The 17,977-nt window shown below is 42.5% G+C and overlaps 1 protein-coding gene across 2 annotated transcripts in view; it reads right to left on the bottom strand.

Moving 5' to 3' along the window:
- Nucleotides 1-1,470: 1,470 nt before the first annotated feature.
- lgals8b (galectin 8b) overlaps nucleotides 1,471-17,977 on the bottom strand; it is a 99,296-nt gene continuing 82,789 nt past the window's right edge. Inside the window, exons 9-11 of one of the 2 annotated variants that reach the window (XR_013817711.1) lie at nucleotides 5,497-5,689; nucleotides 5,341-5,411; nucleotides 1,471-3,018 (exon numbers count right to left, since the gene is read on the bottom strand). Coding sequence is in view for 1 of the 2 variants with exons in the window: in XM_079832394.1 (XP_079688520.1) it covers nucleotides 17,234-17,300 (67 nt within the window). In the remaining variant the exon portion in view is untranslated. Of the gene's footprint in view, nucleotides 3,019-5,340; nucleotides 5,412-5,496; nucleotides 5,690-13,308; nucleotides 17,301-17,977 lie in introns of those variants that run through there. The other variant, XM_079832394.1, reaches the window with a different exon arrangement.

Raw genomic sequence — 17,977 nt, 5'->3', positions numbered from 1 at the left:
CATCAAGTATCATACTAAATGTGATAAATGCGACTAAAGTGCGTAGAATGCAGGGGGAACTTGTGTGTGTGTGTGTGTGTGTGTGTAGTGTAATGTTTTAGGATGTGTGTGTGTGTGTGTTGAGGGGTGGACGTGTGCAAAGTCAGTGTGGTTTCATTATTTGAGAATAAGTTTAAGACTGAAGTAATTACCTAATTATTGTACCATGTGCTATGCCTTAAATGTTTTAAAATAAACAATTTATTTCTTTGCAGATTTGCAACCTATAAACACATGGTGGCCTTCTGGGAACTGATTGAACCTTCAACACACAGGATGATTCACGTCACCAGCTCCAAAGTCACCAGGGAGACTCGGGCACTTCCTGCAATTGATGAATTCTTCCTCTTCATGATGCACCTTGCTTTGGGCCTCAAGCAGAAAAATCTGGCTCATCGCTTCCATGTCCATCAGACTACAGTGAGCGGCATCATAACCACTTGGGCGAACTTCCTCTATTTTTACAGGTTCCGTGCAAATTTGGTTGCCGAAAGAGAGAGTACGAGCTTACCTGCCAGAGGAATTTGAGAATTTCCGAGACACCCAGATTATCCTGGACTGTACCGAGCTCCGTGCCAAACGCCTTCGTCTCTGCTATTACAGAGTGAGGTGTTTTCCAGCTACAAATCTCACTGCACCTTCAAGGTTTTGATAGGAATGGCACCTCACGGTGCAGTAACTTTTGTCTCTGGACTGTATGCGGGGTCAATCAGTGACCGGGAGCTATTCAAGCAATCAGGGATCATCGACGTCCTCACTCCTGACATGGCCATAATGGTGGACAAGGGCTTCTTAATTGATAACCTGGTACCATGCAAAATCCACAGGCCTGCTTTTGCGACCAAGGGCACACAAATATCTGCCGGAGAGGTGAGACACACTCAGTCTGTGGCCAGGCTCAGGGTGCATATTGAACGCCTGATCCGGCGGGTGAAGGAACATAAGTTGTTTGACGCAGTCATCCCCTTGTCTATTTCTGGTAGCATTAATCAACTGTTTTGCAGTGTCATGTCTTCTTATTAACTATCAGAATGGACCACTTGTCAAAGCATGGGCCCAGTGAGTCTACACAGTCAGTGTCATTCTTACTTTATTTGGCACATTGAAATTTTGTAAATATACTTTTGTAAATATGGTCTGGAAATGTTCTTACTATGATCTTTCACATATTCTTACTATGATTGCCTTATAGATTTTTTGCTTGTTGCTTTTGTCTCATCTGGGATGTTTTTGACTTGCCACATATAATTCTGTGAACTGTCAGAATGAACCACTTGTCAAGGCATGGTTTGAAATATTGTAAATATTTTCTGCAAACTGTCTAATTTTCTTACTTTGATGGCCTGTTTTTTTGCTTGCCTTTTAACTTACCACATATAGTTTGTACCAACATTCTTTCATTATTGACACCTAATAATTAACATTCTTCTTGACCAGTTGGTTTATTAAAAACTGAATTTTACAATCCAACTTTTTACCTCCTTTCTTTGTTAGAGCAGCCATAGAGCAACCAACCTGCAATTGCAACACAGTTCTAATTCTGTCAATCTTCTGCCACCTGCTCACATCTTTATTTACAACTATGGTGAAAGACAAGCCTAAGATACAGTATTTTCAAGTGTCTTTTCTATTTATTTGAATGTTGAGTCATAAGTTATATTTATGAATTACATTTATTATGATAGTTACATTCCTTTGCAATTATTAAAGCAAATAAATAAATTAGATAAATAAATATGTACAAAAAAATCCCTTTCAGAGTCAAGTAACTTGATGGTCCATGGGCACTTTGGGAAAAGCTGTACTATTGTATGCTAGTCTACATTGACGGTTATGTAACAGTATAAAAATATCTGAAAAACAGCAGTATACAGTGTAACAGTAAAACAATAACAGTATGTGTACTGTATACTAAGTAACAATTTACATTTTTTATAGACTTGCAAACATGAACAACAGATCAGTTCGAATACTGTATAGACTCACAAAAATGAACAATAGATCAATTCAGATACTGTATAGACTTGCAAACATGAACAACAGATCAGTTCAGATAGTGTATAGATTTGTAAAAATAAACTAACACCTGAACTCACTGAACTGATTGAAACTGATTAAACTTATTGAAAGATACCATGCCCAAGGCCATTGGAGTGACTTACTGCAAACACTTCTGTATGTAGTGGTAAAAGAAAAAATGATCTGATCTGTCTCTAATGGTGTGCATTACATCAAGATCTTTATAAATTCGCTCAACTAACATGTCTTCCTGAGCACAAACAACAAAATCACACCAAATGGTGGGTTCCCAGAGGGATCAAAGGTGACTCCATCAGGAGAGCTACCTAGCCATGGAACATCAGGATGTACAATGAACCCGCAGGGTGAGCAGTTCATGTTTTTAAGAGTGCAATACTCTTTAACAGCGAGTGGCTCCATATCAATACCTCTCCTCATGTCCGTAGTCTGACAAGTCCCCCTGAGAATTCTCTCAGCCAGATTCTCTGCAGATGTATGTCCACGAACATGCCATACCTCGTGGAAGCGAGTAGACGTCACTCTCATCTTTCTTAAACGATGCCACTCCTGGCACGAACTCTGCCCTTGTGTTGCAGCTTCTATCCTGTGGGCCATGTTGAATGACACCTCCAGAGACTTCAGGTGCAGATGTTCCTGCTCTGATAGATCACAGGCACAGGATGGTGGTTCGAGCCTGTAGCTGTGGATGGGAAGGGAGGGTGAGGCAGGGGCAGATGGGATGTTGATGACTTCCTCATTGCTGGTGGCTTATGCTGAAATGACAGCAAGGTCCCTGCCTGGACAGCGCCAAAAGCAGACTGGACTAATGGGACATCAGCTGACATGCCCATTGTTGTTACCAAGGGTGCAAGTGAAGGGGGAAAGTCTTTGTACACCTCTGATACTCTTAACATGGCAAAATCTGGCAGTTCCCCATCCAGCACCTTGTAGAGAGAACTTCTGAAAAATATTAAAAGTAAAAAACTACACCAAACTTCTGCCACAACCAGTGATGCCAGTAACGCGTTACTTAGTAACGCGTTACTCTAATTTGACCACTTTTTCCAGTAACGAGTTATCTAACGCGTTACTATTTCCAAACCAGTAATCAGATTAAAGTAACTTATCCAAGTCACAGTGAGTTACTTTTTTTGTCATTTTCCTTAGTAAAAATATATATTTTTGCTTTCTTGTTTAGTCTCAGCAGGGGTTTTCCTGCATAGAGAATTACGAGGTGGCCGCTCCGTCAAATTTCTTGCCGCCTCCGTCTGTCGACAAAACTCAAGACAGGCAGTCACTTGCTCAGATTAGGCATGTCGTGATAATTAAATAATCATCAGAAATATATATTGTCACATTATCCTTCAGCGATCATTATTAGTATATTATTATTTGCTAGTAGCCTACAAAGTCATCTAAAGCCATTCCATAGCTGAATGTCTTTCCTCCGCTGTAGCTCAATCATTCTCCGTTCAGCATTCAAACTGCGCGTCGTTCGGTTCCAGTCAGCAGTCAGCGGTAAAGCTCACTCCATATGATATATTCCCGTTATAATACTTGATATGTTGATAAAATAATTTATCTTCCTGGAGTTTATCTTGCGGTTTCTGAAAGATGTTGTGCTCCCTACTCAGGTGACAACACAAGGACTATTAATTAGCATCACACGCACAATAACCAGAATTAAAAACTGTGAAGAAACAAATAATCAGTGAATGTTTGGACCGATATAGGCTACATAGTAGACTAGGATATGTGGGCTCAACGCTCATCTTCTCTTTATGCCGTGGACTTTTCAATGTGCACTCGCGCTGCACTGCACACTCTGATTCCATGTTGCTTTAAGCGCATCATTCTGCACCCGGGATGCGCATAAGCGCTTTGTTGCCGCTCTGTTTTGAAGCGTTTCATATATTTTCATAGTTTTGTGCACTTAAAGATTATTAAAAAATATATTGTTCTCACGGATCGATCATATATTTGTTGTCCCTTTACAGAGCTGCACATTACGTTTACAATAAAATATAAATCTTGTAATTTTATTTTATTTGTGTAGGCCCATATAATTATTTACATTCATATATAAATATAAATTAAAAATTAAATATAAATTGTTTTTCATAAATGTATTTAATAAAAACACAAAGTAATTTGTACCTTTTCATTAACATGTTTAGGGTTTTATGTTTAGTGTTTTATGTTTAGTGTAGTGTAACATGTTTTATGTTTAGTGTTGGCAAAAACGGTTGTCATTTTTATGTTGAGGCTGCAGAGGTGTTGTCGGCAATTGATGAATGTAACTAATAAAGTAACTTGTAATCTAACTTAGTTACTTTTAAAATCAAGTAATCTGTAAAGTAACTTAGTTACTTTTAAAATCAAGTAATCTGTAAAGTAACTAAGTTACTTTTTCAAAGTAACTGTGGCAACACTGGCCACAACATACACTACCAGTCAAAAGTTTGGACACGGTAAGATTTTTAATGTTATAAAAAGAAGTTTCGTCTGCTCACCAAGGCTGCATTTATTTAATTAAAAATACAGTAATATTGTGAAATATTATTACAGTTTATGATTGTTTTCTATTTGAAAATATTTTAAAATGTAATTTATTCTTGTGTTGGCAAAGCTGAATGTTCAGCATCATTACTCCAGTCTTCAGTGTCACATGATCCTTCAGAAATATTTCTAATATGATGATCTGCTGCTTCAGAAACAAAATATTTGTGTACAATTTTTCAGGATTCCTTGATGAATAGAAAGTTCAAAAGAACAGCTTTTATTTGCAATATAATCTTTTGTAACATTATAAATGTCTTCACTGTCACTTTTGATCGATTTAATGCAGTGTATAATGTTACAAAAGCTTTGTATTTCAGATAAATGCTGTTCCTTTGAACTTTCTATTCATCAAAGAATCCTGAAAAAGAAATAGTGTACACAGATATTTTGTACAATTGTACACAATAAATGTTTCTGTAGCAGCCGATCATCATTTTAGAAAGATTTCTGAAGGATCATGTGACACTGAAGACTGGAGTAATGATGCTGAACATTCAGCTTTGCCAACACAACAATAAATTACATTTTAAAATATTTTCAAATAGAAAACAATTATAAATTGTAATAATATTTCACAATATTACTGTATTTTTAATTAAAGAAATGCAGCCTTGGTGAGCAGACAAAACTTCTTTTTAAAACATTAAAAATCTTACTGTGTCCAAGCTTTTGACTGGTAGTGTACATAAAATGGGTTACATCATGTAAAGATAATCTCACCTTACACAGTCTGTTGTTGAATTTCTGGGTTTTCGAAACTCCATTTCTCCAACTGGGCCTGGCCTAACACCCTTACATCAGAGACACATTCAACATGGCATCACAATAGCTACACTATGCACAGTAATAGTACAGTTCACATGTTACATGACTTACCAGTGTCCTTGGTTTATGCCAGATCTGCTCTGTCTGTGCAGCTGTGCACCGGGGGAACAGCAGGAATGTTTAGCTGAGAATAATGGGCAGTCTGATAAAGAAGTGCAACCAAATGATTGCATAAGGCACAGCCAGCCACACAGGAACAATGGCTGCTCATCAAAACAACAGGTTTTGAGTGCTTTAACACCATCTAAGGAGAAATAGAAGCTTAGATGAGATATTGCTTAACAGATAAAGCATTCATAAGAAAAATAATGCTGTATTCTGAGGCTCACAGACAAAATATGACAATGTTGGTAACAATTTTTAAACAATTTGCTTGGATAATGTTCCTTTTTTTAAGCTGACAGGCAATTCATTAGCTTGCCTAACCATTGCCCTAACAATAACCCTACTCTCAAGTCGTGTGGCTTTTTCCTTTTCTTCATGGATCTATGACAGACTGCCCTCACGCTGACCTCTCCTGTCACCTTGTCTTTCATTGACACTGTGAGGAAGGATGACGAACACACAATTTGAGACAGTAATATTACATTTTTACACAGTATCTTGACAGTATCTCTATAAAAGAAAAGTCACAATTGAAACATAGCTATTAAGTCTGTCAGTCATAGTCGAACAAAACAGCTAGCGTTAACATTGACGTTAACGTAAGCTGCTACAATAACATTTCAATGTAACGACTTACCCTCGTAATTATCGATGTAGCTGGCGATATACATCTTAAATCCCTTTTCCCGTTTGCTGGAGGGAGTGGTCCATGACTTCTTAACAAGTCGGTCCACATCATTGATATTCAGATGAGGTAGGTCTTGAAGACAGCGAGTGTAAAAGAGAGCCATGTTTGCCGTTTTGTCTGTCAGTCAAGTGAGCTTAGCTAGAATTCAGTGCAACCGGAAGTGTGTCAGCCGGTATAAGCCAATCCGGAAGTTCGACGTGCATTGAGCCTATTTATTTTCCCCTAAAAAGGGCCGTTGACAAAATTAACAGTTAAGTTCCCGAATGTGCCGATAATCCGTATTATCGGAATTCAAATGTCTCTTCAACTTGGTCTGTGACCAATCAGATTGTGTTGTTCACCGCCTGCAGCCAATCAGAGGCAGAGCTGTTGACTGTAGCCTACTCGTCTGTCTGACGCTCCCTCCCTCTTCACTCACTCACGGGAGGTTTGCAGCCTGACCTTGATGGTGACAATAAACTGGCTCGGAATAAAATGGCCTAACGTTACGCAATGCCGAAAAGAACTAGATAAAAAGTCCTGCTGTATGGAGGTAAGTAATAAGTAAGACTAATGTAAACGTGAATAAAAGTTGTATGAACACGCTGTTTGACCTTATAATAGTATATTCTGTTTACAGATGCTGTTTCTTCACAAGTTTTTGCTGTCAACTGCCTCTGATGTGCAAGCGGCCATCAGACGCGAGTGTAAAATTGAGCAGCTCATCAGAAAATTGAATATAATGTGCAATTTATATTTGTGTATAGAGGGTCAGTGGAATTGGTCCAATAGTGTATATATATATATATATATATATATATATATATATATATATATATATATATATATATATATATATATATATATATATATATATTTTTTTTTTTTTTTTTTAATCTTCCTGTGTTCTTTTAATGAAAAACATAGTAAGATCATTTTGTTTAGTTTCGCTGAAACCATGTGAACTTTTTGGGCTTGTTAATGGAATGTCTCTTCACAGCCTTGGTAGCACATTTAAACTACTGTATTGTGTGACTATGTAATTCAAAGTATATTTTACAATGTATAGCTAAGTAATAATGCATTATATATTTATTGACTACAAAGTGTATATTTTTTTGTATTTAGGGAAGGTAAAGTAAATAAATAATCCTGAAAAAATTATATATTCATAGTATATTGCTTGTGTGTTCTGAAGACACTGGTAATTCATTTGTAATGTACTTAAAACACAAATAAAGTATACTTATAACAAAATAAATATATTTATAATAAAAACAAAGTACACTTAATACAAATAAAGTATACTTATAATACAAATAAAGCACATTTAACATCACTTATCAAGCATGTAATTAGTCCCCATACTTAAAGCATACTACGTATACTTAAAATTGTTCCAATTTAGCACATAAAAGTACACAAAATGCACTTAAAATTATGCTTTTGCACAACTTATTTACAACTAAAATATACTTAGTACAAAATTAGTTGTTTCAAAATAACACATTTCAAGTTAGCTAATCATTAACACACTTCAAGTATACTGATAATTAGTCTGGCTGCAAGTATAGTTAGTTAGCATACTTTTTTTTTCACTAGGGAAACTTCAGACAGGCCCAGACATGTACTGGCTTAAGCAGGGGGACACGTCTGGCACTGCAGGATTTGAGTCCCTGGCGGCGTAGTGTGTTACTGATGGTAGCCTTTGTTACTTTGGTCCCAGCTCTCTGCAGGTCATTCACTAGGTCCCCCCGTGTGGTTCTGGGATTTTTGCTCACCGTTCTTGTGATCATTTTGACCCCACAGGGTGAGATTTTCCATGGAGCCCCAGATCGAGGGAGATTATCAGTGGTCTTGTATGTCTTCCATTTTCTAATAATTGCTCCCACAGTTAATTTCTTCACACCAAGCTGCTTACCTGTTGCAGATTCAGTCTTCCCAGCCTGGTGCAGGTCTACAATTTTGTTTCTGGTGTCCTTTGACAGCTCTTTGGTCTTGGCCATAGTGGGGTTTGGAGTCTGACAGTTTGAGGTTGTGGACAGGTGTCTTTTATACTGATAACGAGTTCAAACAGGTGCCATTAATACAGGTAACGAGTAGAGGACAGAGGAGCCTCTTAAATAAGAAGTTACAGGTCTGTGAGAGCCAGAAATCTTGCTTTTTTATAGGTGACCAAATACTTATTTTCCACCATAATTTGCAAATCAATTCTTTAAAAATCAGACAATGTGATTTTCTGGATTTTTTTTCTCCTTCTGTGTACCTGTGATGAAAATTACAGGCCTCTCTCATCTTTTTAAGTGAGAGAACTTGCACAATTGGTGACTTTTTTGCCCCACTGTAAATTGTGTGTCTGATTGGTCCAGCTGTTACAAAAATAACATTTTGGTTACTGACATTTTAATGCATAGCTAATAAAAACTATGAATTATGATCATCCTTCACATGAAAACGTCTCGGTTACATATGGTAACCCTCGTTCCCTGAAGGAGGGAACGGAGACGTACGTCGGACGTACCGACGAATTGGGATCACTTCAGGGAGCCCCTATCAGCTTCGAGATATAGAGAACAGGCCAATGGGCCATTGGCGTGCGAGATTTGCATCTCGCGCTCCGCCCCGCGCCGCGGGTATAAACAGGAAGCGAGAGCGAATGCACGCTGTTTTTCACTGAGGAGCCGAACTTAGTGGCTCAACCTGCAGTGATGGTACAGCAACTGTGGCGACGGGACGTACGTCTCCGTTCCCTCCTTCAGGGAACGAGGGTTACCATACGTAACCGAGACGTTCCCATTCAGTCGGTCACGTTCGACGTACGTCGGACGTACCGACGAATTGGGATCCCCTATGGAAAACGCCACAGTTACTACCACTTCCAGCGCCCAGCGATGAGCCCCTCAGACCCCGATCTGATGCGGGCGGGAAAGTTCACGCAGGGAGAGTCCAAGCTGCTGTTCCACAAGACCCATTCAGCTGACTGTATTGGATAACGCTGGGAAAGCGTGCCTGTGAAGGCAGCTGCGGAAGCCACATCATGCCCAGAGGGAGTTAACATGTGGAGAATACACGTATGGGCTGGCCGTGGGCAGCACAACATACGGAAGTCCCAGGGGTGGCCCCGGCCAATTCGTGGAGGGGGACAACACGTACCTGGGACGGCAGAGGAGACTCTGCCGAGGGAAAGACATGGGCTCGCCGTAGGGAGCCGTACCGTGGAAGAATCAGAGATGTATAAAGTACTAGAGACACATACTTGAGTAAAAGTACAAGTTCCTTATCAAAAAAGTGACTTGAGTAGAAGTTGAAGTGCTCTTTAAGCACCACACTTAAGTAGAAGTACTAAAGTATTCAACATTTTTTGTACTTAAGTATTGCAAGTAGTTTATTTTAAAATGTACTACTCAAGTACTGAAAGTAAAAGTACAAGTATTGTGTTATGTAGTTATTAAAGAAAGTAGTCAAAAGTTTGAACATCATATTGTTTTTATTATTTCAAATGATTAAGCTAAAGGACAATCACAATGTTGGTAGGTAATTTTTCTACATATTGTCATATAAATAACCTGAAAATACTGTAGTTCATTAAGATTAAATCTTACTTTAAACACTCTTACTAAAAAAAAAAATGGGGTAAGCACACTTATATTCTCATTTCAAGAGGTGTTCTGAGTAAATGATTTGTTTGTAACACTTTACAATATGGTTTGATTTGTTAACATTACATTAGTTAATGTATTAGACTAATAACTAACATGAACTAACCATAATCAATACATTTGTTACTGTATTTATTAATCTTTGTTAATCTTAGTTAATAAAAATCCAGCTGTTCATTGTTTGTATATGTTACTTCACAGTGCACATTAACTATGTAAACAAATAGGGAGCAATTTGAGCGCAAGACGCTCGTGTTGTTTTAAAGACAGTGAATGCGCGCTCGCGGGGCTCTCTCACGCGCTCTCTCTCTCTCGCACGCTCTGTCTCTCTCTCGCACTCTCGCGCGCGCTCTCTCTCATGCGTGGTAATGTGGGTTTGGAATGGAATGATTCATAACATTTTTATAATTGTAACGAGTAACGATGCAGCACATACAAAAATATCGGAGTAAAAGTATTAAACTCATCGAAAATATGTACTGAAGTAAAAGTGGAAGTAGGAGAAAAAATTAATACTCTAGTAAAGTACAGATACTGCCTTTTAGTACTTAAGTACAGTAGTGAAGTAGTTCTACTTCGTTACTATACATCTCTGGGAAGAATACACATATGGGACCGCCGTGGGGGTCACTACATATGGAACCCAGCCTAACACAAGTTCCACCAATGCATACGAGTGTTAGACCTGGCGTCGAACGCTCCGCCACGTCCGACTGCCGCGGGTTGCGGAGGACTCAACAGGGTTCGCCGATCCGGGGAACTCGACTGGAGCAGAATAAGCGCACGCATCCGTCTACCATAGGGGAGGGAATGGCACAGCAAGCCGACACTAGAACGGGCACTTCAGTGTTACTGACTATGGGAAGTGAGCACACAGGAAGAAACCGGCTCTACACGGAGGCTATAGAATCTAGCGAACGTGTTAGGTGTCGCCCAGCCCGCAGCTCTACAAATATCTGTCAGCGAGGCGCCACGAGCCAGCGCCCAGGAAGAGGCAACACCCCTAGTGGAGTGGGCTCTTAACCCGAGCGGGCAGGGCACGTCTTGGGACTGATAAGCCAAGACGATGGCATCCACTATCCAGTGGGCCATCCTCTGCTTGGAGACAGCCTTTCCCTTCTGCTGTCCTCCGTAACAGACGAAGAGCTGCTCTGAGGTCCTGAAGCTTTGCGTTCTATCCACGTAAGTCCGGAGAGCACGGACGGGACAGAGAAAAGCTAGGGCTGGGTCTGCCTCCTCCGAAGGCAGCGCTTGCAGGCTCACCACTTGGTCCCGGAAGGGAGTAGTGGGAACCTTGGGCACATATCCAGGCCGGGGTCTCATGATCACATGAGAGTTACCGGGCCCGAATTCCAGGCACGATTCGTCAACCGAAAATGCCTGCAGGTCCCCTACCCTCTTGATGGAGGCCAACGCAGTCAGGAGTATTGTCTTTAACTACAGAATTTTCAACTCAGCTGACTGCAGAGGCTCAAAGGGTTCTCTCTGCAGTGCAGTTAGCACCAGAGTTAAGTCCCAAGAGGGTATGGAGGGAGGACGAGGCGGATTTAACCTCCTCGCCCCCCTAAGGAACCTGTCGACCAGATCGTGCTTACCTAGAGATTTTCCATCTACTAGCTCATGATTAGCGGTGATAGCGATAGAGGGTTCCCTCGGTCAAGGAATAAAACCACTGACAGTAGGTCGTCTCTGGGGAGGCAAACAGGTCTACCTGTGCGGCCCCAAAACGACTCCAGATTAGCTGGACCGCCTGGGGATGGAGTCGCCATTCTCCCGGAACCACCGGCTGACGTGACAGCTCGTCGGCTGCACGATTGAGCAGGCCCGGAATGTGAATGGCACGAAGCGACCTCAGATGCTTCTGACTCCATAAGGGGAGATGGCGGGCGAGTTGTGATATGCGACGAGAGCGTAGACCACCCTGTTTTTTGACGTACGCAACGGTCGCAGTGTTGTGCGTACGGACCAGAACGTGCTTGCCTCTGAGCGGAACTTTGAAGCGGCTGAGTGCAAGACGAACTGCTAACAACTCGAGGCAATTGATATGCCATTGCAGTTGAGGCCCCATCCACAGACCCGAAACTGCAAGCCCGTTGTACGTGGCACCCCAACCCGTGGATGAGGCATCCGTGGAGACAACGGAGTGCCTGGACATTTGTTCTAGGGGAACTCCCGCCCGTAGAAACAAAGGGTCCGACCATGGGCCGAAGGTTTGGCGGCACCTCGGAGTCACTTGGACACGGAGGGAACCGCTGTGCCACGCCCATCTCGGGACTCGATCGTGTAGCCAGCGTTGAAGCGGTCTCATATGAAGCAATCCGAGCGGCGTTACTGCGGCTGCGGATGCCATATGCCCCAGGAGCCTCTGAAAATGTTTCAGTGGAACCGCTGTCCTGCCTTTGAACGAATTCAAGCAGTTCAACACTGACTGGACGCGCTCCTCGGTGAGGCGCGCTGTCATGGCGACCGAGTCTATCTCCATACCGAGAAAAGAGATCCTCTGTGTGGGACAGAGTTTGCTCTTCTCCCAGTTGACCTGAAGTCCCAACTGGCTGAGGTGACTGAGCACCTTGTCCCTGTGTTCGCACAACTGCTCTTACGACTCGGCAAGGATCAGCCAGTCGTCGAGGTAGTTGAGAATGCGAACACCATGCTCTCTCATGGGGGCAATGGCCACCTCCGCAACCTTCGTAAAGACGCGGGCGACAGGGACAGGCCGAAGGGCAAGACGCGGTACTGACATGCCCGTCCCTCGAACGCGAAGCGCAGAAAGGGCCGGTCGAGGGGAAACGAGAATGAAAGTACGCGTCCTTCAGGTCGATCGCTGCAAACCAATCTTGGGGACGGACGCACCTGAAGATGTGCTTCTGCATTAGCATTCTGAACGGCAGCCTGTGAAGGGACCGGTTCAAGAATCGCAGGTCCAAGACCGGCCATAACCCAAATGAATGCCTTTCTTGGGTACAATGAAGTACGGGCTGTAGAACCCGGACCTCATATCGGCTGGAGGGACCGGCTCCATTGCGTCCTTCGCCAGTAGGACTGCGATCTCCGCCCGGAGCACGGGGGCGTTCTCCTTCGCTACTGGGAAGTGAACGCCCCCAAACTTAGGGGGACGCCTGGCGAACTGAATCACATAGCCGAGTCTGATGGTACGGCCCCGAGACGGGCTGGGAAGCTCTAGCCAGGCTTCCAGACACCAAGCAAGGGGATTAACCACAGACGTACCCGCAGCGGGGCAGCGACGCGGAATGCATGGATCCGACTCGGACGGCATGGAGCGGCCCGAAGTGGGATCTGAGTGTGCTGTGCAACACTTACCTGCGTCCGTGGAGGGGGCGTGCGAGTGTGGGGAGGCCGCTTGAGTGCGTTCCCACAGCCGGCGCCCCCTGCTGGCGAAGGGAGAGGCATCTGAGGGTGGCGAGGCATGGGAGCGTCGACCACCGCCAAGCGCGCTCCCAAATGAAGGAGGGGCTGAGCGTGGCAAGGCTTTGTGGCGTTGCGCACGGTCTGCCTCACCTCCTTCCTCAGCGGGGAACAAGAGTGGCGAGGCATAGCGTCACGCACTGTTGTCCACGCACCGCTGAGAAGAGGGGAATGAGAGTGGCGAGGCTTTGTAGCGTCACACACTGCCATTCTCGCCCTCTTGTGGGGAGGGGAATGAAAGCGGCGAAGCTCTGTAGCGTCACACGCTGCCATTCCTGAACTCCCGAGACCCAGAGGTATTGGAACTGCTCTTTTTTTTTTTTTTTTTGGGTACCACTGGCTGTTTTTAACATCAGTGGCGGAACAGAATTACTAATGGTTTTCCACCCGGCCCTCCTCCGGGGAAGAACAGTTCCAGACCAAATCCGGGTCAATTGTGTTTCTGGACCAGGGTGGACATCGTCTAGCCAAGGGCCAGCGCTGTGCGCAGCTCAACCTCTGCTCAGAACTACCCTCGTGCACTAAGCAGGGCGGAGGTGGCCTGCCAGTGGCACTGCCACCCCACCGATGAGGGTAGTGAGAGAGAGGAAAACTTTATACAGATTATGGCCCTATTGGTGTTCCATATTTTGGCACCAATAGTTCCACAATGCCAAAGCCTTCCAATGCACATCCGAAAAAAGGCAAGGGGTAGGCAAGGCGATTTACGCGTTGCACTATGCCTCAGCCATCCGGGAAAGCATGGCTGTCAAGTTTGAATCTGATTCAGCACGAGCGCCCACTATTACGGTGGGAATCTCAGCATCATCTTCATTTTCAACACATAACAGCCCTCTCTCCGATGCAGCGATTGACATCTGTCCTCTGCTAGAGCCCCAAATGAAACGCTGGGTCCCCTTTCAAGGACCAGCAATCCCATCTGTAAGCTACCAGCAGACACGTGAGACAGTGGGCGTGGCCGTGAGACGGCACACGGCGCGCTGAACACTCAAGCCCTTATGAAAAAGGCAAGACGAACAGCGCGCCGACGTGGCTATGCTCTCATGAGAGAGCATAGACCACCCACGAACACAGTCTCAACATGCTTGCGATGCGATAGAGGAGTGAGGGGCCCACAGAGATGTACGCGGCGGGGAAGCCTCACTGTAATCCTCAGGCCACCCAGGCTTATCAGCCAAAATAGTCCCCCCTCTGGTGCACCAGAAAAGAGACTAGATCGGGGTATAAGCGAAGGGACTCAACCCCGTTTGAGGCATCATAGTCTCGACCGCGCATCGGAGGCGCCGAGTGACGTGCGCAGATTTGCCGTGGCAACCCGCGCTGTCACCCGGCAGCCAGACGGCACACGGCGCGCTGAACACTCAAACCCTCACGCGGAAGGTGAGATGACCAGCGCGTCGACGTGATCCCGTTCCCCTGAGAGAACATGGATCACCCACGACACAGTCTCAACATGTTTATGCGAGAGGGATCGTGGCCGTCAGGACAGGAAACAACCGCATCCAGAAACGCACGAGTGGAATGACGTCTTGAAAAAGAGGAATTTTGTGAGGAAACGCTCTTTAAACAGTGCTGAAGCACCCAGGGGAAGACCGCGGCAACACACAGGTGGTAAGTGCAGTCCTGTGGTGCACTCACTGAAACAAACGCCCTCACCAAACCGACAGTTGCTGTGAGAACAGCAGTTTGTTATGCTGATGCAGCGGTGAACATGCGGTCGCGCTGATTGTGCCTTTTCGCCAACACAGAGCGTCCTTTTCGTTCTCTGGAGCATCTCTCTTGCAGATAGGCTCTCTTTTAGAAAAGCAGTCTTGCTTCATCAACGCCGTTCGGCTCTGAAGTGAATGACAGCGTGCATTCGCTCTCGCTTCCTGTTTATACCCGCGGCGCGGGGCGGAGCGCGAGATGCAAATCTCGCACGCCAATGGCCCATTGGCCTGTTCTCTATATCTCGAAGCTGATAGGGGCTCCCTGAAGTGATCCCAATTCGTCGGTACGTCCGACGTACGTCGAACGTGACCGACTGAATGGGAACAATCTCACATAGGAATACAGTTTGTGCAATAAGCCTTTGTTTATAGTAGTAATCTTTTAATGAGATAATATAACAATGTTGTTACTCCATAAAGCTATAACAGTCTTTGTGCAGCCAAAAATCTGGGAATAATCATACAATAAATATTTTGTGGCATTTGAGCCACATTTAATGCATGAATGTCCTTTTATTACACTTCTCAAAACAAACATTTCACAAAATACATTTTGTTAGGTTATAAATTATAAAACAATAGATAAATAAAAATAAAACAGGAAGTAGGCTATTTGGATACTTTCATTATTATACATTTACCAAAGTTATGTTTCACTACTGATATGAACTACACTTGTATGAACGTGACTTCATTTAGAATATCCACTAAAAATCCCTTTGGAACCAGCTGGGTAAGCAATTAAAAAAAGGCTAAGAAACTTAAAGTTAGTTCTGAGAAAATTATTAGCATGATCCACTGTACACAACAATATTTCAAAACATTTCCTTGTCACATATATATAGGGAAATATGATTATTACCAAGAGATGCCTATATAGATAAACATGTTACTATTATTTGAGATTTGAAGTTAATTGACCTAATCTAAGAAAAATCAAGTGAAATTCAATTATGTAAACCTAGAATTCATCTCACAGTATTCTTTACTAACAAGTACTGCTAGAGGAATCAAACAAATAAATTAGGACATTTCTGTTTTCAGTTTTAGTAGTTATTTAGTTTAGTACTTTCTTGCTTCCTTGTTTTCTAATCCAAAATTGGATTAGAAAAAAAGTGGGTTGTGAACAAGCCCTTCATGTTATATGGCTGATTGTAAAAATATAGTTAACCTCTTCCATTTGTAACATACATTGTCCATTGTGATGAACATATGTTTTAGACTTAACACCTCATAACAGAACCATATGTTCTTTAAAAATAGTGATGCACAATACCACTTTTTCCAGAACTAGGCCGATACCGATACTTTCATTTTTAGTACTTGCCAATATCAATACCTGTATTTTCATTATATTTGTACTTTTTAGGTAGGGAAACCAAAAGAATATAAATCATAATAACTGGTTTAGTTTGTTTAGCAAATATATATTTCCTTCATTAGCAGATATATATTGCTATTTTTTATTTTATGCATAATTATGCCTGTTAAAATGTATTGTACAAACTTCTGTTACTTTCACTCTTCATTTCACTCCCTCTATCATATTTTATCTTTCATTAAATAGCACAAGGAATATTTAGAGCTGCTTCATCAGAGCTCATTGCTAAGGATTTTTCTACTTGCCTGGTTGACCCAGTGGTTTGAATTCAATTTGAATTAAGTAATAAAATATAAAATAACACTGCATAGTCTTCATTGTAAATTAAATATAATTTTTTTTTAATTAAAGTTACAAAAGTCATTTAGTCAAGAGCAGTGAGTGATTTTTTTGTCCTTTGTTGTTTGATTAATATTAAAGGTCCTGTTCTTCGTGATCCCATTTTTCAAACTTTAGTTAGTGTGTAATGTTGCTGTAAGAGCATTAATAATACCTGTAAAATTATAAAGCTCAAAGTTCAATGCCAAGCGAGATATTTTATTTAACAGAAGTTCCCTTTCAAAGCCTACAGCGAACGGCCGGTTTGGACTACATCGCTGTACTCCCTGCTAATGACGTCAGTAGAACAGTTTGTTGACTAACCTCCGCCCACAAGAATACGCAAAAAAAGGGGGCGTGATCTTGTTGCTCTCCCGTGTGGAGAATAGGAAGTGTTGCGTTCGGTTGCGTTTGTAGTGTGTTTGTCTCCATGTCGTCCAGACGCTGTTATTTTCATCCCGGAGTCAAATCACTTTTGTTTGGCCTTCAGGGACGCTGTACTTTGAGTGCATGCATCTCCCCGTTATGGTAAGAGGCGTGACCTTTCCGGGCAACGTGCGCTAAGCTGCTGTCGAATCACAACACGGGAACTGCTGGCACAATCAGAACTCGTTACGTATTTCTAAAGGAGGGACTTCATAGAATAAGGAAATCATCAAGCCGTTTTTAGGACAGTGAAAACAGCGGTATACAGATAAGTAAATTGTGTGAAAAATACAGTTTTTTTACACGCGAAACATGAACACATGTTATATTGCACACTGTAAACACAATCAAAGCTTCAAAAACAAAGGAAAAACGGGACCTTTAACAGCAGCATGTTTATTAAGCTGTGCCGTTCCTTAAGACAGAATGCACGGTTAAAATACTGTTAACACATCACTCGTCAGGCGGTATTTCTACATAATATTGTGTGAATACAGTTCAAGTGCAAGAAGACTTGAAAGAGAATTCAATTCAGTATTTAAGCACTGTCTAAATGCGGCTTACTGTGCAAGCACTTCGGATGTTTGTGCACAGTAAACTTATTGTCCTGTAGGGAAACACTTGTTAAACATAAACCCGGTCCCAGTTAAAGGTTTAATTTACATATACAATTTAGTTTTAATCCAAATGACACATGTGCTGAGTGAACGATCAGCAATCAAGAGCATGCAACGGAAGTGCACTCTCTCTTTATCTTCAGTTAACGTTAGTAATATATGCCTTGCTTTACTTTATTTGCTATTGGAATATCCGACCAAACTACAAACATTCCAGTGATTTC

This window comes from Gobio gobio, assembly GCF_949357685.1.
Source record: "Gobio gobio genome assembly, chromosome: 13".
Taxonomy (NCBI): Eukaryota; Metazoa; Chordata; class Actinopteri; order Cypriniformes; family Gobionidae; genus Gobio; species Gobio gobio.
Note: the sequence above shows the minus strand (reverse complement) of the source record. Positions and strands in the feature narration are given on the sequence as shown.